The sequence below is a fragment of the Amblyomma maculatum genome, chromosome 6 (genome assembly GCF_055883805.1).
Source record: "Amblyomma maculatum isolate TAMU_Amacu chromosome 6, ASM5588380v1, whole genome shotgun sequence".
NCBI classification, from domain to species: Eukaryota; Metazoa; Arthropoda; class Arachnida; order Ixodida; family Ixodidae; genus Amblyomma; species Amblyomma maculatum.
Window position 1 is genome coordinate 154,657,683 of NC_139349.1, and position 26,387 is coordinate 154,684,069.

General features: G+C 45.5%; 2 protein-coding genes across 2 annotated transcripts in view; one reads left to right on the plus strand and one right to left on the minus strand.

Annotated features, from left to right (window-relative positions):
* On the minus strand, nucleotides 1-25,228 carry LOC146187103 (uncharacterized). The gene is made up of 3 exons (XM_084607572.1): nucleotides 23,400-25,228; nucleotides 2,756-2,904; nucleotides 1-1,366 (listed from the first exon to the last, which is right to left on the minus strand). Exons 1-3 carry the CDS (start codon nucleotides 24,065-24,067, stop codon nucleotides 1,179-1,181), a joined length of 1,005 nt encoding a protein of 334 aa, XP_084463698.1. The 5' UTR covers nucleotides 24,068-25,228; the 3' UTR covers nucleotides 1-1,178.
* LOC146187104 (uncharacterized) overlaps nucleotides 25,202-26,387 on the plus strand; it is a 25,170-nt gene continuing 23,984 nt past the window's right edge. The window contains exon 1 of the mRNA XM_084607573.1: nucleotides 25,202-25,954. Coding sequence (XP_084463699.1) covers nucleotides 25,308-25,954 — 647 coding nt within the window. The 5' untranslated portion in view covers nucleotides 25,202-25,307. The remainder of the gene's footprint in view (nucleotides 25,955-26,387) is intronic.

Genomic DNA, 26,387 nt, shown 5'->3' on the forward strand with positions numbered 1-26,387 from the left:
TTTACTGTAATGTTTATTTGCCAGAGCCCTGCCGATCACACAGTGCTTCTCCCGTACCAGATTCGAGGTGAGCAGTTCCACTCTGCGGTGATGTCGCTCGCTCGCTGTGGCGCCAGGTCTTCATAATTGGCGGCAGATGGCGTGCAGCACGTGCAGCCTTCCTGAAGGCCGGGTTGAAGTCGTCAAGTTTGCACCTCTACGTTGCCATGGAGACGGCAGGAACGTTAGGCAAATAAACGAAGAGGTGTTTCTCAAATGCCCGGCGTGGAGGAGCTGGTTAAGGCGTTTCTCTGGTGATCAGAAGGGTAGGAGTTCAATTACTGGTGGAGGATGATTTCTTAAAACAGAAGTCCGCCGATATCCCGCGGAATCTCTCCGGCACATCTCGCGAACAAACAGACCCTTCTAAGACTGATAAGCCTATAGAGGCTTTCGACTTGCTGACCACGAGCAAGTTCCAATCCAGTGGCGGCGCTAAGAGATCATACTTGGTAGCTGTTGTATTAGATGTCACTACGGCGCCAGCACAACCGAGCGTACTGAGTGCTTATCTGCGACCTTTGCGCGCTATCATTTTAGATGTCGGCGTCTTCATCAATTTCGTGCATGCGAAATTGATCCAGACACCAGTGCAGTCAAGTTTCCTCTTAATATGCATTACGCGTCTTGCAGTTTTAAACTGACCGATTTCGAAGATCTTTGCCTGAAGGTTGCGAACCTTGAAAACTGAGCATCGAGCAGAAATCGATGTGCGCGGGCAATCAATTCGCATTTGGTCTAACCAGGCTAAATCGATGGTCATTGAATTTCAGAGCGATAGATCCTCAGGTGCAAACCAGTGGACTGCTTAGTTCCGTGTGGGCGACCATGAAGTTTAGAAAAGGTTAAACTGGGGCCTAGCCTGTCTAACGACCAGCCGCACACAGTGTGTTATGCAGTGGTAAGTTTGTGCATTATTAATTTGCCATTTGACCATAGCAAATGAACCTTGATTTGACCTTTGACCTAAATCAGTATTGGTTCTCGACATCTGATATCACGTCATATACGCGCGATGACTTCAGCTTAACACGTGGTATTAGCAAAACCAAGGAAATGAGTCATCGCGAGCCAAACTTGCTTTTACCGCGTTTACCCACTGCTAATTGTCTGCTTAGGAAAGCGTGGATGGCTGGCTGCTAACCAACAGACTGGTCCCGGACCCGCACATCTGTCTTGGTGCTCGGATCGCAGGTCATGTTCTCGGCTGTGAGCGTGCCCAAGTAGCGGCCCTTGAGGTGTTCAGGAAGCGCGCATTCAGAGTATGTCCAGCTTTCTTCGTAGCCAACTAGGAAGCGCAGATGGCAGTCGCACCGAAGAGGGTTTCCTGAAACAAAATGTACAAGACGTTGATTAACCTTGTAAGCTATAAAAAATTGGCAAAACGTCAACACACTCAAAATTGGTTGGGCGAAGTTTCACCATATTTTAATGCCTTTAGGCCAGAGCTTATTTTAATGTTTATTTCAGTGCCAGTTCCAAGCTGAAGTTTTGCACAGGCGGGCACAGCCGAGTGTAACGCTCCTACTTTATATCTGCAAGGAGAATCATGTAAAAAATTAGAAGACTATCAGCGCGATTTATTCGGCATATACGAGAGAGCGTTACGTTTTTACTGCATGCCAGGAGACTTTATTATTGCCTACGTAAATAATGATGAATAAATTATTTATTGCATTGTGAAATTCTTTCTCGAGATAACTTAGACCATGGGGATAGCCGTGGAATTTTTTCAAATGCAGATATCCAGCTCAATGGAACCATCATAACATTGTCGTCAGAAAGTGAACACCCCCCTCCCCCCTCCCCCGCCGCTTGCCAGAGGCATCCTCGTGATTTTTGGAAGCTACGCGAGGCTTCAAACCCTGGGCACTGAATTTGTTTTTCGACGTCGCGTACTAATGCTCTCTGCGTCTCTGCGTTCGAAATGCATCACCTTTTCAGATGACGTCAGAATTGGTGTTTCTACTCATCAGCGTGTACTGCGGAGAAGCCTGATAGCCGAAATAGTTTTATTCGGAGATTACTTCATCAATTCAAATGCTAGCGCAAACCAGCTTGGCATGTTTAACCTTAGCCTTCCCACATTCGACTCCTTTAATTTGTTAACCGCTCCAGTTGTCCTTTAATACTTAATTCTTGCTTCGTGGCGGCGGCATACATTTGGGATGCCTGTTCATGCACGTGCTTGAACTGAGACCTCTGATACCTGATGTGCGCAACCAACATCTCAAGGCAAACAATAGTTATAAATGCCGTTTAACAAGGTAAGAATGTTATTAGACACCAAGAAATGATTAAAAAAATTATGAGAAATGAACTTTGAGCGAAATTTCGCATATTGCATAACTGCGCCATAGCAAGCAATATACCCGCAGCTCCTCGTTCGCCAAGCTTCTAGATTTTGCCCCTTACGTAAAAAATAAGAACAAATGCACCCCATCGGTTTTCTACGCCATCCTTCATTACTCGTTGTGAACGCAGGTTAAACTTCAGAAGCAAAATTTTGTTATATATCGAAAGCTTCGATTGCCATCAACACTTGCATAACAGTGCCTTAGGTGTCAACTGTTGCCTCACAATTAAAACGCATCCCAACAAGTTGGACTCGTAAATGACCTTGTAACAAGCATATATTATAACTGAACGCTATTTGTCAGTCCAAAACATACTGATATCTGAAAACGGGATCAGATCGTTACAAAGTAGTACGCACCAAACATGTACACGTAGGTTGTGTTACGTCGCAGTGGAGCCAGGGTTTCCTCGTTTAGGGTGGTGATTCTGTTGCGGCCGACGTTGAGGAATTCGAGCAGCGGCATGTCTTCGCCCAGGTCTTTCGGTAGTTCAGTAATGGCATTTCTCCTGCAAAGGGTATATATTCCTAATCAGCATTGCAAAAGGGAGGACGCAGCAGAGGCAGAACTCACTGAACTGGGACAGGACTCGGGGAAAACATTCGAAAATTGGGGCGAGAGCCGCCGTTGGTCGTACAACATTGGAAATTCTGTAGGTCAGCTGTATGTAGATCCTATTAAAGCGAATAAATCATTGGTCATATTTGTCATTGAAACAGAAGTCCTATGTTCCTCTTCAGCCAACTTTATGCGTCATCGGTCAGCAATGTTCACCGGCTGGTTCACTCGATACAGCACAGACAGATAAAGAAGCTAATATCATCCCATTATTTATAAAACGAAAGGAAAGTTCACAAAATAACAGATAACCCCTTTTACGGATGAATCTGCTGTAATTTAAGTATGTACACCGTCACTTTCACGCATTAGCTGTCATTTCTTTTTAAAAAAAAATTAGTTGTGGTTTAACTCTGATTAACACTAGTTGAATTGCGATAGCAACGGCGGAAGCTTCTTTTGCCCGCTACATTATTCCCCTATCAAGCGCTGTCAGTGTAAGGTGTTATTATAAGGTGCATATTAATGACGTTGCATTACTCCAGACAGACGTAACCCCTATTTATAACTGGTGCTCACAATGGCAAATGATACTTAACACGACTAAGTGCAAGGTAATGCGCTTTTCCCGTCGAGAAAATTCAAATCCCGTTGCTTATAGTATTTCTACTTCCTTGCTGACACTCGTGCAATCTTACAAATATCTCGGCATCATTCTAACATCAGATTTGACTTGGAAATCAGACGTCAGCTCTATCATAGCTTCCTCTAACCGCATACTTGGTTACCTTAAACGCAACTTTTACTTAGCGCCAGCCCCTGTCAAACTTCTTCTGTATAAGTAACTTGTCCTCTCAAAACTGGAATACACTAACTTTGTATGGCATCCTTTAACTAACACGCTTATTGACTCCTTAGAAGGTGTGCAAAATAGAGCAGCGCGTTTTATTGCACGTAACTATGATCGGTTTTCGAGTGTCACAGAAATCAAAAATAGCTTTACATTAACCCCTCTTGCTCTGCGCAGAAAAGTGACACATGCGTGTGTCTATATTTTAAAATTTACATGAATTCCATTCTTAAAAACGCATTGATCACTACGCCAACATATGTATCATTCGGCATCGATCACTCAAGGAAAGTTGGCGTTCCTCGTTGCTGTACAACATTCTGCATAAATTCTTTCACACCAAAAACATCGTCGAAGTGGAACCCCCTACCATCAGATATTTTAGCTGCAAATGACGCTGATGAGTTTAAGATGAAATTATCTCTATATTACGGTCTACCATAGTCTCATTTGTTTCATTTCTGTTCGTATATTGTGTATTTAGGCCTGTTTCTTTTTTTGTGTGTATTTGTTTCATTTATAGCCTTATGCCATTGTACACACTTCGTTGCTCAATGTTTCTACGAATGATTTAATATGTTTGTGTTTACTTGCTACTTTCTTTTGACTGCGTTCTGGGAATTTATTAGTTTTGTCGTTGTTATTCTTAATTACTGTTCTGTCACTTTTTCGAAACATGTATTTTCTTGCAAGCAGTTATTTTTTTCCGGAATTATTGTTATAAATTTTTGTAGACATGTGCATGTATGTATTACCTTCTTTTTTTATCAGTTTGATTTTACGTTTTTGTACCACACCCCTCATTAATGCCCTGGGGGCCAACAGGGTATCGGAAATAAATAAATAAATTATTGGGGACACTTAAGCTTATACTTTAGGAGTATGACGCGAGAGCGTAAGCTACCAGCCCACATATAAATGAAAAGTGTTCAATGCTGCTGAACCGAACGTGGAGCGAAAGCATTAGCTGCCGGGGACTGAACGTTCGTCTTCTTCTTCTTCTTCTTCTGGCGGAGCTCGGCTGAAGCGGATGCTAGGCAATGGTATAAACCGTGGCTACGGACAGTGCTAAGCGACGAGACGAAACCTGGAGTAGTATTGCTAACGCAATAATAATCTCTCATTCCTCCACTAGCAAGACCAGAAATGATTTAAATTTGTCACGCAACTGCTCAAATCCCCAAAGACCTGGATTTATACACGGACACTAATTTTAGAGTGCAGCTCTTTGGCTCCCGTTCCTGCGTTGCGCGTCGTCGTCGCCGTCGCCGTTGTCGCTCGTAATCAGCTCCGCAGCCGGGGCAGCGTGCGCTCCAGCCGCTGCGTGATCCCCCCCCCCCCCCCCCCCTTCCTCGTCGTGTCCCCTCGTGTTCACAGGTTGCTGCGCGCGCTCCTGCCCCCACCGGTAGCCGCTGCGCGTATCCCCCGCCCCCTCCCCCCTTATTGCTCCCTCTTACCTCCATGGCGGCGACCGCGCATGTTCTCCGAATGCTGCGCGCACTCCTGGCGCCACCGTTCGCCGCTGCGTGTACCCCCCCCGTTACTGCTTGGCGGCGACGGTGTTCTCCGGTTGCTGAAGCGCCGGCTCTGCATCAGCAGATCACGGTGCACTCACTAGCGGCGTCAGCGGCATCAGTCAATCACTGCTTCGCCGTGCAACGTTCCTATAGACCCAGGCGCTGCCTCCCGCGATGTCCCGTTAAATTAATTGCTCCTTTCGCTCCTCCACCAATACCACCGCTGTGCGGCAAACAATCAGATCGCCGGATCGGTGGCTGCGGATCTCAATATGTGCGGCTGCCCGAGCTGAAACGCATAGCCGCCGTTCGCCACTGCGAACCGCCTGCCTAAGAGTTCTGTGTAATTGTATATACATGTTTGCTCGAATTCTTTGCCTCAATCTGTCGAAAAGCTGAAACAGCTAATGAGCTGCGCTCAAATTTCGCATTAGGAAGTAACGGAATCGTCAGAAATTTTTTTAAGTGTCTGCATATTTTAAAATTTTCCTTAAGTTTTGTGCCACATATTGGTCACTATCGTTTATTTTGCAAATTGTCTGAGCTTTGCTTCGGTTTCTCTAACACTTTCACGGCCTCGCAGCTTCTATCTTTTCGAGAGCCAGTACGCTGTAGTAAACAGTCATAAGGTATGTGGCAGGGCAGTGTTGCTGATCCTTGGTTGCGTATTATGTAAAAAAAAACATATCTCAAATATACACTCATAGTTCGAATTTTTGTTGATATCTGATATTCCTCGCTGCATTACAACCATATATTAGTGCGAAAGAACTCATACGATCGTGAGAGGCGAGCAATGATCTTGCTTGTGCCTGATTCATGATTTAGTGGCAAGATCGTGACGTCATATCTCACGTGTTCTGGCGCGAGTAATTCAAACTGTGCGTTCACGTGGTATCATCGGTCTTTTCTTCGGCAGTTCTTTTTTAACAGGGTTCCAGCCACTTTCAGCGGCTGACAGAAAGCGATCGTTTTTCTCTGGTAGGGTGGTTTCTGGCTGCCCCTAGCAGCCAGACTCACTAGCACGATTTTGTGTTGGCTGCGATTGGGCAGCTAGCAGACGACTGATAAGGGGTGTGAAAGTGAGAAGCGTGTGCGGCCATTTTTACGCGGACCAGGAGGACCGCACGCGGTCTCCACGCATTCTGTTATTTGATCTGGAGAGCAATGGAGATCCTTGTTTTCGCTGGTTCGCGGTATACATCTTATATAGGTCGCCAATGATGGTGTCTTCTGTAACTCTCACTGTTTATTATTCCAAGAATGCATTTAACGGCTACGTTTTCAACTGCCACTGCCTGTCCCGTTTTCGTCCACCAAGGCTATACGGGGGATCCATAAGTGCCCTAGTTAGCCTCAGAAAAGTTTCAGAAATTCTCGTCTGTTATTGCAGTACGTATTACCTCAAAATATCTTCATCTGAAGCAGTACTGATCGGGAACGTTTTTTTGTATCTACTAGCAAAATAAAGACATTGCTAATACGCAGTATTGTTAGTCAGAGAGAGTTTCCAGAATGTGCACCTCGGCAGCAAGGATTGCCGCTCCCGCACTGTGCACAGCTGTTTTCGGCTACATTAGGAATATGTGGCGCCATCCGGCACCACTTTCTTTTCTATATCTCACTCGTAAACTGCCAAGTGTGTTGCTAAGGTGCTATGATCTCACACAAAGGCATCGTCATCGGTGGAACCTTTCGCGAGCACCGCTGCTGATCGCCGAGAACGTGATCGTCTACGGAAGAGACAAGCAGGAATACTCACCGCTTAAGGGGACAGAAAACTCGATCGCCTAAGGAAGGGTCAGTTGTAATCTTTGAAGACAGAATTCAATTACAACATGCCGTTGCTCGCTGTCAGGCGTGACAGCACAGAGCACGCTAGTGATTAAAAGTAAGTTTCCTCGAAAACAGAACTTTTCTTATGGCAACAGAACATAGATCAGCAGGAATGTATTTCTGCAGTGGAATAATATAGGCGTAGCATGGAGTAGACCTCTAGTTTTTACTTTGTGTTCGTCTGGCATCGGATCTTGTGTCGTTATTTACGAGCGCAGATGCTCGCTTGATAATGAGCGCAGCCAAATAGGATTCGCAAAATATATTTTATCAGCACGCTCGTAGATTCGGCTTACTTTACGATGCTCTTCGAAGAATTTCTCAAGCACAGCTGCAGATTCCTTCGCCCAGTACGTACTCAGGCATGCGAAATGATGCATGCACATTGTCCGCGTGCGAAGCGCGATGCGACGTTCTTTTTCCATGTCCGCAGTATTTCTCACCTGGCTGCTAGTGGTATACCGAAATAGTCCACCTCCGTGGCAGGCTGCTTTGGCCAGCTCGGAGTCGGGATGTCCAACTATGGCTTGCGACCTGGACAGCGAAAGTCGCCGCCAGGCATGATATGGAGGCCATGATCGACCAGCAGCCGGAAAGCCAGCAACGGAACGGTATCCCCGTAATTTTTATATATATTTTTTTGGCGAGCTGCTTTTCTTTTGTTCTGTCCTAATTTTCATTTATTTACAATAATGAATATTTTCCTCCAATGTCATATGCAGTGTTGTTGTTGGTTTCACTCTTCGTGTTTTTGTCTATTTTTGATGTACCCTCCACCAAACCCCCCCCCCCCCTTTGTATCCTTTGTAGTTCACTCAGTCGAGGACTTTTAAGGGTGTTTTGCAGAAATATATAAATAAATAAAAGTAATAAATGACGGTGATGATGATGGGTGTGCCGTTCCTACGCACTGCAGGACTGAATCGAGCATACCCTATAAATTTCTAATAAACCTTTCCTACTTTTTCTGCGTGTATAACTGAAGTGTACTGTTATTGCGTCCTTGGTAATACGGCGTACCAGTATTATTATGCTTATTTAGTATTTGGGCTCATCACTAGCCGTAAAGGCTATGGGCCCAATCAACTGTGTGTGAGCTGGTTTTTAAATTCAATAAAAAAAGGAAGAAATACTGGTTTTTAAAGGTTATAAAAAAGGAAAAGAAGAAAGCTGCAAATTCCGTTCTCGTGGTACATAATCTGACATCCGCGTTGTCCTAATTGAGCGAAAAATCCCGGACATGCCTATAGCAGGTGCTAGTTCTCAGTTGACATGGACGAGCACGCGCTGCTGGTCAGGTTGTGTGACGTCACGAGGCCATGTGGTATGAGGCCACCTGCTGGTAGCGGCTCCAAATGGGGATAACGGATTTTAATGAACTAAACCACTGAAAAAAAAAAAAAAAACACCAGCCACGAAAGAGACCGCCTTATTTTCCGTTTCTAGTTCTAAACAAGGGAAGCATGACCATCTATGTCCCTGAATTATTAATTGCTATTTCTTCAGGTTGTTCGATAAAGCTATTTTCCGATGAGCTATGGAACTATAAAAAAAAAGGAAAATTTTGATGTCCACGAAAATTAGGCCAATTTTGAAAGCAACTGCCAGCATGCATATATAATGATATAAAGTTGCTATTATCCTCTATATTACGAAAACCGGAATTTGGTGACAGTAGTCACCTTAGATATTTTTACAGGGCGGCATCAAGGAGCGCGAGCAAGAAAAGTTTGAAAGTTCATCTCTCTCGGGTTCAATATCGGCCGCGGCCGCCATGTCTCGATGGAAGCTGTATAGTCAAGACCCCGGCCGCATAATGCGCAATGCTGTGCACATTGATTAAAGAATGCCAGGTGATCGAATTTTACAAGACCTCCGCACGGCGCTCCTCATAGCGTGAGTTACTTTGGGACGTTAAACCGGTAGACACACCACATGGCAACATACTACCTGTCAGTCCAGTATTTGTAAAGTATGAATGATTACAACATCACTTGTGTTTAAGACAGCAGTATCTGTCATATGCTAGTCATGCTTTAGAAGAATGATTATTTTTTTTTATTGTTCTAACGGGCATATTTTGTTATAAACATTTCACTGACACGTGGAATAAGCTGGTGAAATGCAGCTAAAGTAAATAGGTTCTGTTTTCTTTCCTTTCGGTGCTGCGCGCTAAGAAACCAGCGGATGACAGCGCGAAACCAAGCAAAGCCCACCCGTCGCCGCTGAAGCATGTGCGGAGCAAACGATGAGCATGTCACGCCCCGTGCGGCGACGGAGAGCGTAACTCAAGGAGAAACGTTCTCATTGTTCGTGCGGCGATTGAGAAGGCCGTAGGAAAGAGCACGCGCTCTCCTTTGAGACCGGCCGTGACTCGGGCTTCTCCTTCCAGACTTTCTTTATTGAGGGAAGGGGGCGGGGGGGTTCAGAATCCAGCCTTCCAGGTCTCTAGCATTCGGAATTAGACACGCCGCCACCAGGACGAACAGGCACGTTCGCAATGCTTGGTCAAAAATCTGTCAGATATCTTTCCCATGATGTTGTAGCTTATGGGAAACAGTACGTGTAAGTTTATAGAGTCAAAAATTAAGCGGGTTGTAACATGTATGTTCGCAAGTGAGGACCCTCAATGGGAGCAGCGAAAGACTGCCGTTAACCGTGCGGTGTGACTTACGTTAACAGAGATAGGAAGCGTGCAGACTGGATGAGAGAAGTAACTCGAGGTAATATCATTCCTAGTGGAAATCAAGAACAGTTAAGAAATGTATGATGGGCAAGGCGTGAAATTTTGACGAGATTGAATTCATGGCAAGATGTGGTGTGTGTTGATACGTTTTTGGAAATTTTGGGGTTTTATTTGAAGTCTACTGTTGTAGGTTGGAATTGTCATTACATACGAAATTCTGGTGTATTCATACGGTCGCGGGTGGCACAGGTGCTTAGTAATATAGTGTTAACCTTCGTGGATATAGCTGTTAATGACAATTTCCTTGGTTTTCTTCCAAATGTTTTTAGTTATTAGATGACTACGCGGTAATTTTTCAAGCACCTGATTTTAACAATGGATATCAGAAGATTAATAGTTTATTCTGGCAACATGGGAAAGGCTTGAAATTTACTGCTGAAATTTCCGAGGATGGCAGATTATAATTTTTTGGACCAAAGTTTACACGCTCGTACCCATAATTTGTGTTGGCAAAATAAACCTAGAACTCTGAATCATTTACTAGATTATAGATCAAAGCCGTAAAAGTTGGTTAAGAATTGCATAGTGGAGGCGTGGGTTAGGTCAGCCGTATTCGAATCATGTGCTCACAAGATTAATATTAGTTTGGCGGAGCAAGTGAGTAGAACAATAAAGAGCGGCTACACTGACCATCTGATAGCTAGAGCCTGCGATAAAGTAAAGACGAGAATAATAATGGCATAAAGAAGAGGGAAAAGGCCTATGGTTCAGAGTTCCTTGGCTAGATAGAAGATCACATTGGTCGATACCGACGAACATAAACCCTGAGTGCTCATTGGAAGGTAAAATTTTAAATTTACAGTTCAACAACTTTGGTCAGATTCTGATAATGAAAAGAAAATAACTAGAATAATAAGATTGGGATTAGCGCATTTAGCAAGTACTCGCATATTATGACTAGCAGCTTACCAGTATGACTCCAGATAAAAGTATACAGCAGTTGTATCTTACCTGTACTCACCTATGGGGTTGAAACGTGGAGGCTAACGAAAAGGGTTCTACTTAAGTTGAGGACAAAGCAGAGGGCTATGAAACGAAAAATGGTAGCTGTAACGTTAAACGATAGGAAGCGTGCAGAGTGGGTCAGAGAAATAACTCGAAGTAATGACATTCTAGTGGAAATCATGAAGAAGAAATGGGCATGGGCAAGACATGTAGTGCGAAGTGAGGATAACCGATGGTCACTTAGGGTGATAAATTGGATTCCAAGGTAAGGAAAACGCAGAAGGAGGCAGTAGAAAGTTAGATGGGCGGATGAGGTTAAGAAGTTCACAGGGGTCAATTGGATGCGCCTAGCACAGGACCGGGTTATTTGGACGAACACGGGAGAGGCCTTTGCCTTGCAGTGAGTGTAGTCCAGCTGATGATGACGATGACTTTGGTCATCTCATGCGAAGAGAGGAGTCACTGGAGAAAACTTTGATGCCAGGAAAGTTTGAGGGAACGCAATGGTTAGATGACATCTTCGAGGCATTGCAGCTGAATCTGTGTGTTATTCGAAAGGTAGTAGGCGACCACACAGCTTGACATAGTGTATAGGGTCACGAAGACATATGGCCACGACTGGAAGAATAAACTGAAGCTCATGGTGACACTTCCATCAGTCGTCCATCAGTAGGGGTGTCGAAGAAGGAAGAGGGAAGGACTGCCTATGTCGGCTGACAAGTTTTTGATGTGAACTTAGTAGGTGTTCTTTGTGCAAGTGTTGGGTGTGGACACATGACTGTTATTGCCATGCGACACGTGGGTGCTAGTTTGGAACTTTTATGTGTGCTTTTGTTGTTGTTATTTTATTTTTTATCTTTTTTTTATGTGGCATGTGTGATGTACGTGTGACGTCTTGTTTTCTGGTTTTCTATGTATGTTGTTCTCTTCCTTGTGTCAGAAGTAGTTTAGGTTAGCTCTTGCTGTGTCTATTTACCTTTTCCTGTGTCCTTGTATTTATTTTACCTTTTTGTAAGTGATGTTTAGGTATCAACTCGCTCAAATATATTCTTTGAACTATGTTCTTTTCCCGCAGAAAACTCTGGATACCTTATTCCTTGAGCCTAGGGCATGCGTCATAAATTCGGACACAACGAGTATGGAATTGTTTGCACTAGGCTTTCTGAGTCTTCACTATAGATTAAGAAGTATTAGACCACTGCTTGATTTTCATGAAAAAATTCAGACGCTGTTTGTGTCCATGCTTTTATTCAGCTGATCATCTTGTTTTGAAGGTGTAATATGACATTTGCTAGAACAAAACTATTTCAGGCATACTTTATTCCTAAAACCAGCGTTGACTGGAATGACCTTCCTCTCTCCATCGCTAATTTCTGATGTGAAAGCTTCAACAAAATTGTATTTTCTGTCATCTTTTAAATATATTATTGTACAGGTAAGCATTGTTTTTTTTAACTATTTACTGTATACTTCCGGGCCGAGAAAGTGTAAGAAAACAAACAAACAAACAAACAAACAAACAAACAAACAAACAAACAAACAAACAAACAAACAAACAAATAAATAAATAAATAAATAAATAAATAAATAAATAAATAAATAAATAAATAAATAAATAAATGCGGTGTTCATTCCCCCTGCCGGCCGCGCACCGTGGAGCTCGACAAGATGACGGGACAGGAGCTTCGAAGCAATTAAGCTCGACCCCTGCCAGCTGTACTTAACTGTGATCAAATATGGCGTAATTCAGGATAGTTACACAACACAATGTGGCCAAGAAAAGCAATGAAAAACCGAAGAAATGTTTGAGAAAGAAGATAGGAAAATGGAAGGAGCAGGATAGGAAAAGACATCTTGCGATTTCTCTCACTCGAGTAAGGCGTCGGAGGTGCCGTCTAAAGGAAATGGGGCCTAAAGCGCTGTGTTGTGATACACTCGGCACTATCTCAACCACCAGGATCCACTTTCCCCCAAAATGAAGATGCCACGCACGGCTAAACGTAAGTGTCGCATAGTGTATTGAATATCTGCTTTAGCAGATGCTTCCTGCGAGCGGCCGCAGCTGAATCAATCATGATTCTGCGATCATACTTACGGCGTAGTCAACAAAGGCTTACAATACGAGAGCGCAGCGCGTCGTTCAAAAATAAAAAATGAGTGAAAACACTCAGATACGGCGTCAAACGGTAAAGGTTCAAGCGTACTCGTGGTTTCGAAGATATCTCGACGCTCTTGTGTGTCGTTCAGAACGCAGTGATGTCCACATGCTTTTGTCGTCCTGAAGAGTGACCAGCTAATTGTTCCGCTGTTTACCGCCGTCTTCGATAACTTCGCGTCGTTTCTTTCGAATCCAAGAAGCCTATTTCTTCTGCACGCGTGGGTTTCAACGATAGGCTACTGCACATGTACAGCGGTTAGCAACATAGCATAGTTGGAGAGCTCTTCGAGGCGGTTCGCGCCGTTGCCACAGTGGTCTTATCGCCGTCCACTGTGAAAGTTGTTTCGGCCGGCTGTCTGGTTCTGGCGGCCGCCAGACCATGTGACCTTGACGTCACTTTGCGTCAGAAGTGAATTTTCTGGCAGCTTTCGGGCTGTCCAGAAAAGGTAAATCGAAGAGAACGAAAATTTGCTCGTCTGCGTCAGCAGTCTTGGTCACCTGGAACACAAAAAATAAAATGCGTGCGATGGGAACTTAAATACCTTTTCATCGACTCCCTAGCTCGTCCGAAACTCGAGTATGATTGGGTTTCATGAAACCTATTAATAAAAAAAAGGGATATATACAAACTGAAATGGTCCAGAAGACAGCCGTCCACTTCATCTTTAACGCATTACGCAGCTGTCTATTTCCATTCTTTTGTGATGACTAGTAATAACATATCAATTTTGAAAATTAGGAGAGGACTTGCAAGATTACTTTATTTATCAACACTACTCCTGTCAATATAATATTTCAGTGAATTTTTATATTTATTTGTTGCTTTCACCAGCCGCCGGCATGCTGCCTTCATTGCCCGTGAAGCGCTCCACGAGCAGAAGCTACACTTTTTTTCCAAACATGTTTCCTGCTTATCACTTCTTAATTTGGTTCCTCCTTGAATCCTTTCCTTCAGAAAATGTCAGGCTTGAGAGGGATGATTTACTCTGATTTGTTAATATTCTGTTTTCTATTTTGTCCTTCTCTTCTTTCAGAAAGCTCTTGGTAACTAATTGATAAACCATTATTTCGCTTGAAGTAATGGTTTCCGAGAATTCCGCTCGCCGCTGTGTGCCGTGTCCGTGGCCTCCGAGCCGGCGCTGCGCCTAACAGAAGAAGAGGAAGAGGAGTAAGAAGAGCAAGAAGAGCAAGAAGAAGAAGAAGAAGAAGAAGAACGCTCGGCCTCCAGCAGCTAATGCTTTCGTTCCTTATTCGGTTCAGTAGCCTTCAACCCTTCTAATTCTTGTTTCGGAAGCAAAAGCGTACTATTTAAACATCGCCAGTGATGATCGCGCTACCCAGCCGAAGACAAGTCTCCTTGTCGAAACGCTAGCACGGCTTGCGAAGTGATGGTCCCCCTCAGCCCTTGTGCAGTGCTCGTTCATATACTGTGACCCTTCGTCTCTCTCGGGTTCTACACAGAGTAACTCAGCGGCTCATAAAGACGAATGCGATACACGTTAGGATTTTTTTTTTTTTCCCTAGGAACTAAAGTTTTTCGACATTTGAAAGACGCATATGTAGGCTTCTTCTAAGTTTCTTTGCGGTAAAGCAATCGAATGACTCAAAGCGGCTGCTCTCTGCGTGGCCTCTTTGAAGGAATCTCGTGGTGTAACTGCTCCGTCAATTCTTGTGGTATAACTCTTTGTCAAGGTCACTTGCTTTGTCAAGGTCTTTGTCAAGGCTACTTGCTCGTCATTTTAGTTTTGAAATCTTATATTGGCTTACCTATAATTTCATGTAATATAAGGATACATACATTAGCGGGTTCCGAAAAAAGAAAAATGAACTGGTTGGTTTGTGCAGTTTAACGTCCCAAAGCGACTGAGGCTATGAGAGACGCTGTAGTGGAAGACTCCGGAAATTTCGACCACCTGGGGTTCTTTAACGTGCACTGACATCGCAAGCACACGGGCGCCTGGCTCTTCGCCTCCACCGAAAAGCGGCCGCCGAAGCCGGGATTCGATCCCGGAAACTTGACAACAGTAGTCGAGCGCCCTGGCTACTGCGCCACCCCGCCGGGGTGGCGTAGTAGTTAGCCCCCGGAAAGAAAAAGCTCCATTTGCGAATTAGCAAAAAATGCTCCCAAACGGTTGCAGTCAAACGTATTGCAGAGGGACACTTTCGCCATGCTTGGTTCCCGGCTCATCAGGAATGATTTTTTTTTTTTACTGTCTTTGCCTTACTTTTTTGATGGTTTTAGTTTGAACCTTATTTGCATTTTTGATTTTTTTTTACTTTTTTTGTCTTACGTTTTTCTTTTGATGGTTTTAGTTTTAACCTTATTTGCATTTTTGAACCCTGCCATTTCTTCCTTCGTTCTTTAGTTCTATCTAATAAGGCGTAGACTGAGTTTCCCCGTGCAAGGTGCGATGATGTATGCCATAACGCTTCTACACGTCGTCTTGGGAGTTACAAAACATGGAACCGATGCTGTGCGCTCGTAAAAGAAAAGGGTATCAAAGAAAGAAGCTTTGCAGATCACAAGTACGTCTCTAGATTGTTCTGCGCATTAATGATATCACGGGCCGAAGCTTTGGGTTGAGTGGTTTTTCTCGGCACCATCTGCGCTCCGTGATCGTGGTGTCATCTGGTATTCCAACAGCAGCCTCGTTATCATCAAATGAAACCAAATCAAATCAAATCAATCTTTAGACAACATCATTGATGCCGCAGGGCAGAGTCAAAAAGCCAGATAGTGGCTTGATGGGGATTGCGCTCCTGTGCTAGGCAATGGTAGCGTGTATGAAGGCTGCGATACTTTGCTATTTGGCAGTAGAAATGAAATAAAAAAAAAGGAAACATAGCAATTGAGCGTGCACTTTAGATGTGCACTTTAGAAGTGTATCATTATGCAAGGAAGAAATTAGAAGTGCAGTACTGTCTGACAAAATTCCCAATGCACGTGTACACACGCCCTCTAAAAAATGTTGAACATGCAAGCAAAACCACCACAATAAATTTTCACAAAGCAGTGGAGCGAAATACAAACGTTAATGATAATAAAGGGCAGCTCTGTATTAGAGTTTAGGTAGCATGAGGTTAGAGTGATGAAGATTTTATGTTCTGGTTTAATATGCTAGAAATTTGATATTTAAGTATCTGTTTGCCATAATTAGTGCGAGTACGAGGTATGCACCGTGACGCATTCATTCTAGTTGTGTATTATTTCTCGGTGTCAATTATGCTAGTGCATTCAAAAGTTGTTCCTTGTCCCGTAGCAAGTATGGCACCGATGCATTATTATTTCATAATATATTTTTGTTATTGGCGTAATATCGAGCGTACAGAATATAGGTTCAGTATGTATGTTGTACGGTACATCGGCAATAATACGAACCGCTTTCTTTTGTAATCTTTGCAATTTAGCAATGTTTGTGAATGTGGTGGTACCCCATACTAGGTGGCTGTAGTTTACGTAAGAACGGAATGGTGAGTTTTAAATTAGTTTTTTAACGGCGATGGGCAATAAATAAAGAACTTTGGATAACATTCGAATGGCGCTGGAAAGTTTACAACTAAGGTTATCGACACGAAGATCCCAAGAAATATTTTCCTCTAATATGACTCCAAGGTTTATAATTGGTGGAACTGTCAGTAATGGGGCATGTCAAAGCAGAAGATTCGGCTCTGCGTCCTCTACTTTATTTTTGTCTCTGAATAGAACTGATTGGAACTTTCATTAGAAGCAATAATGCTCTATTCCTGTGAAATAGCCTTTCAAGAACTTTATTCGCGTTTAGCGTTAATTCCAAGACAATAGAAGATGTAAAAAGTAGACTTACATCATGTGCGAAATAACGAATTTGGCATTACCGCTAGTTCGCACAATATCGTTAATGTAGAGGTTGAAAAAAGGCGGGCCCAGGAGGCTCCCTTGAGGGATACCCGAGATAATTGCCTTTGTTTCAGACAATCAGTTACAGATAGCAATTCTTTGGTGACCATGTTGCAAGTAGATTTTTAGAAGTATTTGAAAGTTATCTCTGTAGCCATAGTGATCACGTTTCTGCAGTAATATTTCGTGATTAAAAATATCTAAAGCCTAGGAAAAGTCTATAAATGCCAAGCTTTAAATAAATGCTTTCGAAACGATTCTACCATAAATACGGTGGCTTCAGTCGACCGGCCCTTCACGACGTCAAAGTGATAATCTGTTAACATATCAAAACAATTAACAAAAGTTCTCATCCGTTCATGAATTAACTTCTCTATGCACTTGAAAAATGCAGGCAGAATAGATGTTGCTCGGTAATTACATAAAACATGCTTGTTCCCACCCTCAAACACTAAAGTACCTTTTGTAATTTCGAGTTTCTAAGGAAACACGCCAGAAATAAACACTTTATTTATAATGTGGGCCAGTTATTGGGAAATTAAGTTAGATACGCGCTTATATTGCAGAATTTGAAAACCATCTCCATCACATCTTTTGCTGCTTTACAAATATAGGGAGTCTCCTCTACCTCTTCCGCTACTACTGGCGCAAAAAATGCTCTTTCGCAGACCTTAGGCCCTATTAATTAAAAAACGTCTTCAGAATTAGCATCTACAGTTGCAGGGCTGAAAAGGTTGCTGAATGTGTCTGCCAACTCTAGACCAGACAACAGTTTGCTATCGGTAATTAGCTCGTCAAATGTGGGCTTTTGGTTTGTGTTCAACAAAGTGCCCAAGTGTTTCCAGACATTATCAGTTCTTTTGATTACGTCTGCGTTAAACAAGTCTTTATGTAGTCTGTCTGCTTTTTTAATGCTATCTACCTTATTTGGCCTATATAATTTTGAGTTTTCTAGATACTACATATCCTTAGTTTGTATGAAACGCTTGTAAAGCTTATTCTTGACGCGTATTGCGTTAATTCTTCTTTTAAGCATGTCTCGTGTTAGCCATATGGCTTTCTCGTTTTTGAGGACTGCTTTCTAGTAACCAAAGGAAAACTTTCGGCGTATATATAGTCTTCAATACTTTAAAAAGCACGTTATCAGCTTCATTTGCATCGAAAAACTTGTAGATGTTATTCCACCAAATGCTTCCCCTTTGCCATAAAAAATGTCTAGAGTAACTTCGTTTGTTGCGGTAAGTAAGTGGGAATTGTTCTTTCCTGACGTCATCAAAGAGTTTTCAACAAAAACGTATGTGAGGAGGTGATCGCCGATTTTGGCCGCCAGAACACCGGACGTTAACGAATCACCACGAATACTTGTTCCCCACCGGGGGGGTGAAGTGGTTACGGCGCTCGACTACTGTGCCCAAGGACGCGGGATCGAATCCCAGCCTCGGTGGCCGCTTTTCGATGGAGGCGAAAATCAAGGTGCCCGTGAGCTGTGCGATCTCAGTGCACGTTTAAGAACCCCCGGTGGTCGAAATTTCTGGAGTCCTCCACTACGGCGTCTCTCATAGCCTGAGTCGCTTTGGAACTTTAAGCCCCACAAACCAAACCAAACCAAACTAATATTTGTTACGAAAGTATCAAGCAGGGTTGCTGTATCGCGCTGGATGCGCGCTGGATACTTAACATGTAAAAATGTTATTAAGACCGAACATAAAGATCATTATCACCATTAGCTTGACTACGCCTACTGCACGATACAGAAAACTAATGTAATAAATCCGGCCAGATACGGCTCCATCGTTTCTGCAAACTGCCTATATATTAATTTATTGGACCCTTTAAATTTCTTCCGCTCTCTGCTACGCTTGCAATATCCTGGAATAAATTGCATTCCCCTACCGGCCGTCAGTCATCTAATGTGTGCAGTACATGGCCCGCCCACGCACATATCTTCTTATTGATTTCGGCTGAAATATCACATACATTTCTTTGCTCTGTTGCAACCAATTAGGAGGACGTTTACATTCACTTAAGAGTAGACGCGATAGCGCCTTCGGCACGGCCTCTTCATTCCGCGTATTTCTGGCACTGATGCAGAGGCACAGAATAGCAAAGTGTTGAAACATCTTTGTTGGTAATATTAATTGGTTCACAGGAATGGGAAGGCGCAGTATCTGCCCCACTGGTTCCGTGGACACCTGTACCGCGCCGTAAGGAAATGGAGGTGGGTTGGTTCACAGGAAGGGAAAGGCGCAGTATCTGTCACACTTGCTCTGTGAACACCTGAACCGCGCCGTAAGGGAAGGGAGGAAGGTGGGAGTGAAAGTGGAAAGAGAGAAAGGGGAGCCGTAGTGGAGGGCTATGGAGTAATTTCGGCCACCTGGGGATCTTTAACGTGCGCTGACATCGCACAGCACACGGACGCCACTTCGTTTCGCCTCCATCGAAACGCAGCCGCCAAGGTCGGGTTCGAACCCGGGAATTCCGGCACAGTAGTCGGGCGTCTTACCCCTGCGCCACCCCGGCGGGGCTAAGGAAATGGAAGAAAGTGGGAGCGAAAGTGTAAAGAGAGAAAGAGGACCCGTAGTGGAGGGTTGCGCAGTAATTTCGCCCACCTGGGGATCTTTATGTGCACTGACATCGCGGAGAGGTCCAAAAGTGGTTAAGGGTGGTTTTTCCTGGCCCTACGGGGCCGGGACGCTAGGCCAACGCCGCTTGCGGCGGGGGCTAGCCAGCCATCGAATTTTATCTGTTGTAGGCCGTCATTGCACCCGCCACCGCTTAGTGGGTGGACAACGGCTGTTGCGGTACGCGTCTTTCCGTCCCGCTTTTTCTTTCTTCTCTACTTTCTCTCTTCTGTCCGCACGAGGCAGCGGAAGTTAGCACGTTAAAGATCCCCAGGTGGTCGAAATTACTCCGTAGCCCTCCACTACGGCTCCTCTTTCTCTCTTTCCCCTTTCACTCCTACCTTCTTCCCTTCCCTTACGGCGCGGTTGCGGTGTCCACAGAAAACAAGTGAGAGATTTACCGCGCCTTTCCCTTTCTATAAATCAATCAGCCAGTAGGCAACGGAGGTTGCTCAGCTACAGAGTAGCAGGCCCGTGCATTTTCTTCTTCTTCCTACAGCCACAACAACAACAACAACAGCACACGCACGCCTCTCCGTTTCGCTTCCATCGAAACGCAGCCACTGGCAGTCGGTTTCTAACTCGGGCGCTCTAAGTAAACAACACCAGCATAAAAAGTCCGCGCCTTCCGCCTGTCATACCGTTTGAAACCGTGTTTGCTTCAGTTTGTAACCAGCTCCTCACACACCTAACACTTAACTGTCTTTGCTTTGTACATCTCACGTCTGTTTGTACTCGAATATTTTTGCCACGAACTGCTCAGAAACTCTACACACTTAAGAGAAAGGAAAACAGCTAGAAAGCACGCGTCCAAATAAATTCAACAAATTCCGATCACCTAAGAAAAGATTAACCATACAAAAAATAACACAGTAAAAAATAGTTATCTCACGAATCAGCGCCAGAAATCCTAGCTGCCGGCACGAAAACTATAGGAAGCTAGGACAATGAGCTAAGATCTATTTCTTAGCCTGCACCTAAACCTAACTATAGATACAAAATATTGAAGGAAAGAACTAATCTATTTGACGCCGTCACGTAGCTCTTACAGTCGTCGATCCACCCGTTTCCACTCGGCACGTGCAATCAGTGGATTGGTTGCAGAACTTTTCTTTCCATCGGAAATGGGCATCCTCTTTACCGCCCCCGGCACGCGTGCCAGGGAAGACGGGGAGTCGTGCGCCCGCGGATTAGAGGCTGTCAGGTAGCCCTTGGCTTGCTGCGGCCTCTTCCGCCAGATACATGGTGCGGTACTGGATCGCAGGAATACCCTCCGCTTCGCAGCAGGGTATCCCAAGCTACTCTACTTGTAATATATTTTGTCCTATCCCTGGAGATTGTGAGCACTCCCAAATTATGTGGTCGAGGGTCCCTCTTGCCCCACAGTGTTTGCACAGATCATTGCCCCTAAGGTCTGGTAGCGCGTGAAATGCCCGTACCGGGTTCATGAACGTATTAGTTTGTAGCCGCCTCCACGCGCATGGGAACGAAGGAAGTAGCCTATGTTGATGCGGCAAGTGGCAGAACAGGTGCGGCGGTAGCTTCGGTAGTCGATGGCCGAGGGGCGCCGGTATCCGCGGCAGCCATTTGAGGCCGCAACATAGAGACTGCGGAGGAAGTAGCGATAGCGCTAGCTTGCGCAGGAACGGAAGCCAAATTCATAATTAGCGACAGCAAAACTGCCATTCAAAATTTTCGAAAGGGGAGGATATCGCCGGAGGCAGCCAAAATCCTCATCCAAAGAACGCTGAATAGGAAAATGCAGTTAATTTGGACACCGGCGCACGCTGCCGTCCCTGGTAACGAGGCGGCACACGAGCTAGTCCGAGCTCTCAACTTCTGGGTCGCCGCCGAGCCCCCCGAACACTGGGCACGCGACGAGCGTCTGCAAAATTACGGGGAAATCATCGACCATTATAAATTGAGACGTAGACTGGTACCCCCGCCAGATGTTAGCCTAAATGCAATCCGTGGAGGGCTCTACCACGCGTCCGCACCACACGGCTGTCAACAGTCTACGTGTCAGCGAAATTGGCGCTGATATGCGGCGGGAACTGGAGCTAATCGAGACCTGATGCGTCGTTACCCAAACAGATGGCGCCTCCAGGCTCTTAGTTTGAAAGCGGCTTCCTGTGTACATACCACAACGTAAGCTGCGCGTATACATCGATTAATCAATGCAGAAGCACGCTACAGACTGCCGCAGGTAGGCAGCTATGTCGTTGTACGCTTAGGGTATATCTTAAGCGTCCCGTAAATTTTTTTCATTGTCTTAAAGCGAGGCCTTAAAAGCGAGGCCCTAACCCCCGCCACATCAAAGCGGGGCGCTCTGATATTGCATATTGAGCTAACTCACGAGGGCTCCTCACTCGATTCTTCCTGCACCGTGTCAAACAGGTCACTCCTAATAAATTCGGGGACAGTAAAGTGTTGATTGTTTGCCCCAAGCAGTTTAAAACCTGAGGCTGTTTATAGAGTAGTACTGCGTTTCTGGAGACCAGAACGCTGTCAGAAGCTAACATCTTTTTATTTGCTGAAAAGCAATTTGTAGGCTAGTCCCCTAAATATTATGAACGGGAAAATTAAGTGAAGCCTTTATTGCAGCCACTCAAAGGGCGAGTGCAGTCATTTTAATAATGATTGTGACATCGTATCACTTTGTTATAAACAACCAACCAGTCGAGATTTGGCAGACAGTTGTCGTTTTCATACACCTTAAGAAGCTTCACTCGCCGCTTTGGAAATTATGTTTATCAAACGCGTTCATCAACACAACAGTTTGAAGAGTCCGTGCACTACCATTCAAGTACAACTGCACCCTTACAGTGTAGAACAATTGGCTTGGGTCGTTGTTTTCGCACCATCTAATTGCTTTATTTTTACTTCAAAGTGTATACTTATACAACTTTTAGGATGGCGTTTAGTCTCTGCTTCACGAGAGGAATTTTCTGAGAACTAGCTAGTTATTTCGTTAGCTTTCCAGGCGGAATAAACCCGTTGCATCTATTAGTAGCAAAACATTTGCGGTGATGCTTTTTTTTCGTGCATATTCTATTGTGCCTTTTAAGTGCAGCCCCATGAAATTCGCCAATAGAAGGTATGTCGAATATAACTGACAGCTTTGTCGCACGCCTGACGCTGAAAGACATTCATTGTGGTAAAAAGAAACTTCTTAGCTATGTACATACGTTTTGAATCTGTGATGAAGTTCAGTAAGCGAGGTGAAAGATACTTCGCTTCCATTCTGTTCAGTCATTCTCATAACAGTCTTAATCGTGGCCCGATAAAGAAAATAACGAAGTGGAAAGTGAAGCCTCGTGCAAAGGTACTTTCGTTCACTTTGAAGCTCTGATCAGGGCTGGTAAAAAGATTCCACCAGACATAGCTGAACATGGACCAATTTTGCACACTCTTCGGGAATTGAATGATTTGCGCCAAATCGCACATTCCAGTCCGCACTCGAAAGTGACCGAAAATAAGCAATGAAATGAATACTTCACTGATATTTTCGCATATAAATTTTCGTATCTCTGAAGCCTTTTCACACAATGACATTTAATGTTTATCTCGAAGATCCTTCAGCATCTGTACTAGTACTCAGACTAGAGCTACATGCTACTTTATAATGAATAAGAATAAATGCGTGTTTTAGAGCTTACCTACCGGCATCTGCGACCAGTTCTTACGCTGCATGTTATATCCCAGCCGGATTTATAGCTCGAGGCTGATAAAATGAGCATTCGTACGAAATGTGGCGTAACTGAAAAGCAAGAACATACTGAAAGGCTGTGCGGATCGCTGAAAAGAAAAATGCATTTGGGTGACAAAGGCGCCTTTGACTTACGCTGAGAAATGTGATTGCTGCTCTCAGCGCCACCTGGCAGTGTATACATACTCAAGATCCAGTTCCTTGAGCAAAGGAGCTGGTCGGGGCAGCATAGAGCGCAGGAACTTGTTGAGGTTGGTGTCCCTGACGATGACGAGCTGGAGCGCAGTCTGCTCGGAAAGCCAGCGTGGGTGCACGTAACCAATGCTGGAGTTGTAGATGTAGACCCTCTGCACGCTGGGCGGAAGCTGGTTAAAGTCGCTCGTCAACTCCAGGTGCGCCATGTTCCGAAACTCAACCTTGGACAGCTTGGAGAGTCTCTTCAGCAGACCCCAGCTGTCCGGGAGGCTGCTGTCTTCACGGAAGACAATTGTTTCGAGGGTCCGTTCGGTCCCCAAGAAAGGATTGGGGCCAGTCTCAAACTGCGTGAAGCTGTTGACGCGCGCGTTGCGGAACTCGAGTACGGTCACGTTGCCGTCGGCGAACGTGCCCGTCGGGTAGTAGTCCAGCTGGCTGTCCTTGAGCACAAGCCAGACATTGGGATAGCGCAGCGCTTGCTGCACGTAGTGGTAGTAGTCGCTCACTCTGTACACATTGCTGCAGATGAAAAACTTGTAGCGATCGCAGTCGACCGTGCAGGCTCCCAGGTAGTCCGTGTCCTGGCAGGAAGCCGCCGATGCGCTTGCCAGCCGTTCGAGGAGAAGGCAGAGCGCTACGAGTGGAAACAGCGGCGCCATCGCTCGCCGCTCGCTGACTGCCACAAACCGGTCCGACCGAAGGACGCCCCTTCTTCACTGCGTTCAAGTCGGCGCACCGAAAAACAACCGCCCCTTGTTTCGGCTCATAAGGCAATACCCTAGCGATTTTCGTCCACCTCTCGCCTGACATTCTATTTCGCAACGTTGACGGAATGGTTGCAATTCTTGCGCCGGACACTGCTAGACAAAATGCGTTTGCCCTGAACAACCACTGAGCAAACGAGGCCGAGCTCATTCGGTAGGAAAACTCTTAAGAACTCCGCGATAGCGACACCCATCGTTACCACGAAGAAAGCAGATGCGTGTACGCCTATCTTCTTGGCGTCGGCTGCTATCATGGAAACTCGAGCGCGTCGCTTTCGTCCTTCTCGTGTTTTCCCGGGACATTGCGTGCCAGCCGGATACCGCGCGTGGTGCGTCACAGCCTGTCACGCGCGGCGAGTTGTCTGAGGCGAGGAGGTACGGCGTGACTCGAGGCCAGTGTTGACACTGATTTGCATAAGACTGCCCTCTTACTTGGCAAGTGATTGCCCTAATAAGGGTTATGCTCTCTGAGAACGTTCGTTGCTTAAATAGGTGGCCCCACAACAGGAATTCAAAGTGCGACGAAAATAATAAGAAACCGCAAATGAAATGACGGGGTTTTGACTCAAATTTATTGAAATTTAAAACTGCGACCTGAAAGACTTCCGTAAACATTCCAACTCGAAGCGTGCCCACGAACATCGGTACGAGATGACCTTGTTTAGAAATATATTACTCGTTCAGTATCATTCTGCGCGCTACCGAGACCTGGCCACACGAAGTGGTCGAGTGCCTGATTAGACACGTGAAAAAAAATACAAAAGATATTCGCACTCAAATAAATATAACAAACCCAGCGACTTTAGAAGCCTCATCCCGCATAGTTTCAGCATTTGAACAGCATGCTCACAAATTTCTCGATGGTCAAGAGGCGGTATCCTGAGTGACCGAGGCAAGTCCACCGCCGGCGCGGAAAAGTACCCCAACCGTGCTTGTGCTTACGCACGCAACGTTGCACCTGCGTTGCCGTGACGCCCACCAGCGCAAGAGCCGACCGCGGAGTCCGGTGGCAGCAACGGGAGACGCGCCGTTGTTGCACCGATTTCGCGGCCAGAAGAGGGTAAGAGGGGGCAATCTTATCAGCGCGCTCGGCGTCGCCGCGAGCGACGGCAGTCTCAGACAGTCTGGCACCAGCATGTCACGAGGAGTGCTCGCATCGACGACCGCCGCTTGGCTGCTCCTCCTGGGTGCGGCGTTCGGTTCGCCGTCCTGCCACATCTCGAGCCGCAACACAACCGCGTCGGTGACCTGCTCCGACTTCGGCAGCCCTTTGGACTTCGAGCACTTCATCCAGCGGCCGCTGTCGCGGCCCACGCTCTCGTTCATGCTGCGAGACAGCCATCTAGAACGGCTGCCCGCCGGGGCTTTCGCCGACGTCAGTGCCACTTCGCTGGAGCTGAGCAATGTTACTGTGGAATCATACGAGTACGCCGAGGAAGACAACCCTTTCGCGGGACTCAGGGCCTCGGTGGAAAACGTCACCTTCAGCGGCCGAAGCAGCCTGCCCGCCTCGTGGGCCATCTTCTCGGACTTGCTGAGCCTGCATGCGCTGGTGATCTTCGAGGCGCCTGGCCGGCTGAACCTGACCCGAGACTTTAGCCTGCTGCCTGCAGGACTCCGCCACGTCACTGTCGACACGGCCCAAGTCGGATACGTCGACGACCTGTGGCTGGCCACGCTCGTCAACCTGGAGAGCGTCACTCTGCGCAACACGGACGTGTCGGAACTCAAGCGCTCCATGATGCCCAGGCCAGCCGCGGCCCTCAGGAACCTTGACCTGTCGTAAGTGGATAAGGGCGAGTGCGTCGACTCCCGGCGGCACTTGTGTGCGGGAAAAGATAAATGCCCCCACAGTTATCAGCCCTGCCACTCAAATATTTTATTTACTCGAGTGCAGACGAGTCTAGATTGCCGACAGACATGCCTTCCGAAAGGTGCTTAATCTTTCCCACTCGCCGAAAAACGATGAAATACCAAAATTTGCTTCAGAGAAGCGATGGTAGGTGATGTCCGTAGTCTCAAAAATCTGATATTGTACATGTAAACAAAATAGAAATGATATTGGTTTTTGAGCATGTCCTATTTCTCGGGGTGCTCGACGGTTTTACCCTTTTCAAGCCTATTTGGGGGAGCGGGCAAGAAAGAGGTACTTATTTCATCCATTCTGTACACTGACGTCGCAGTATTTCACATATTTTATCGTTGATATTATTTT

Coding starts and splice junctions, on each gene's coding strand:
- LOC146187103 (XM_084607572.1), bottom strand. CDS start 24,067: ATGGCGCCGCTGTTTCCACTCGTAGCGCTCTGCCTTCTCCTCGAACGG. Junction 2,905..23,399: donor CTCAAGGAACTGGATCTTGA/GTATGTATACAC, acceptor TACCCTTTGCAG/GAGAAATGCCATTACTGAAC. Junction 1,367..2,755: donor AACCTACGTGTACATGTTTG/GTGCGTACTACT, acceptor ATTTTGTTTCAG/GAAACCCTCTTCGGTGCGAC.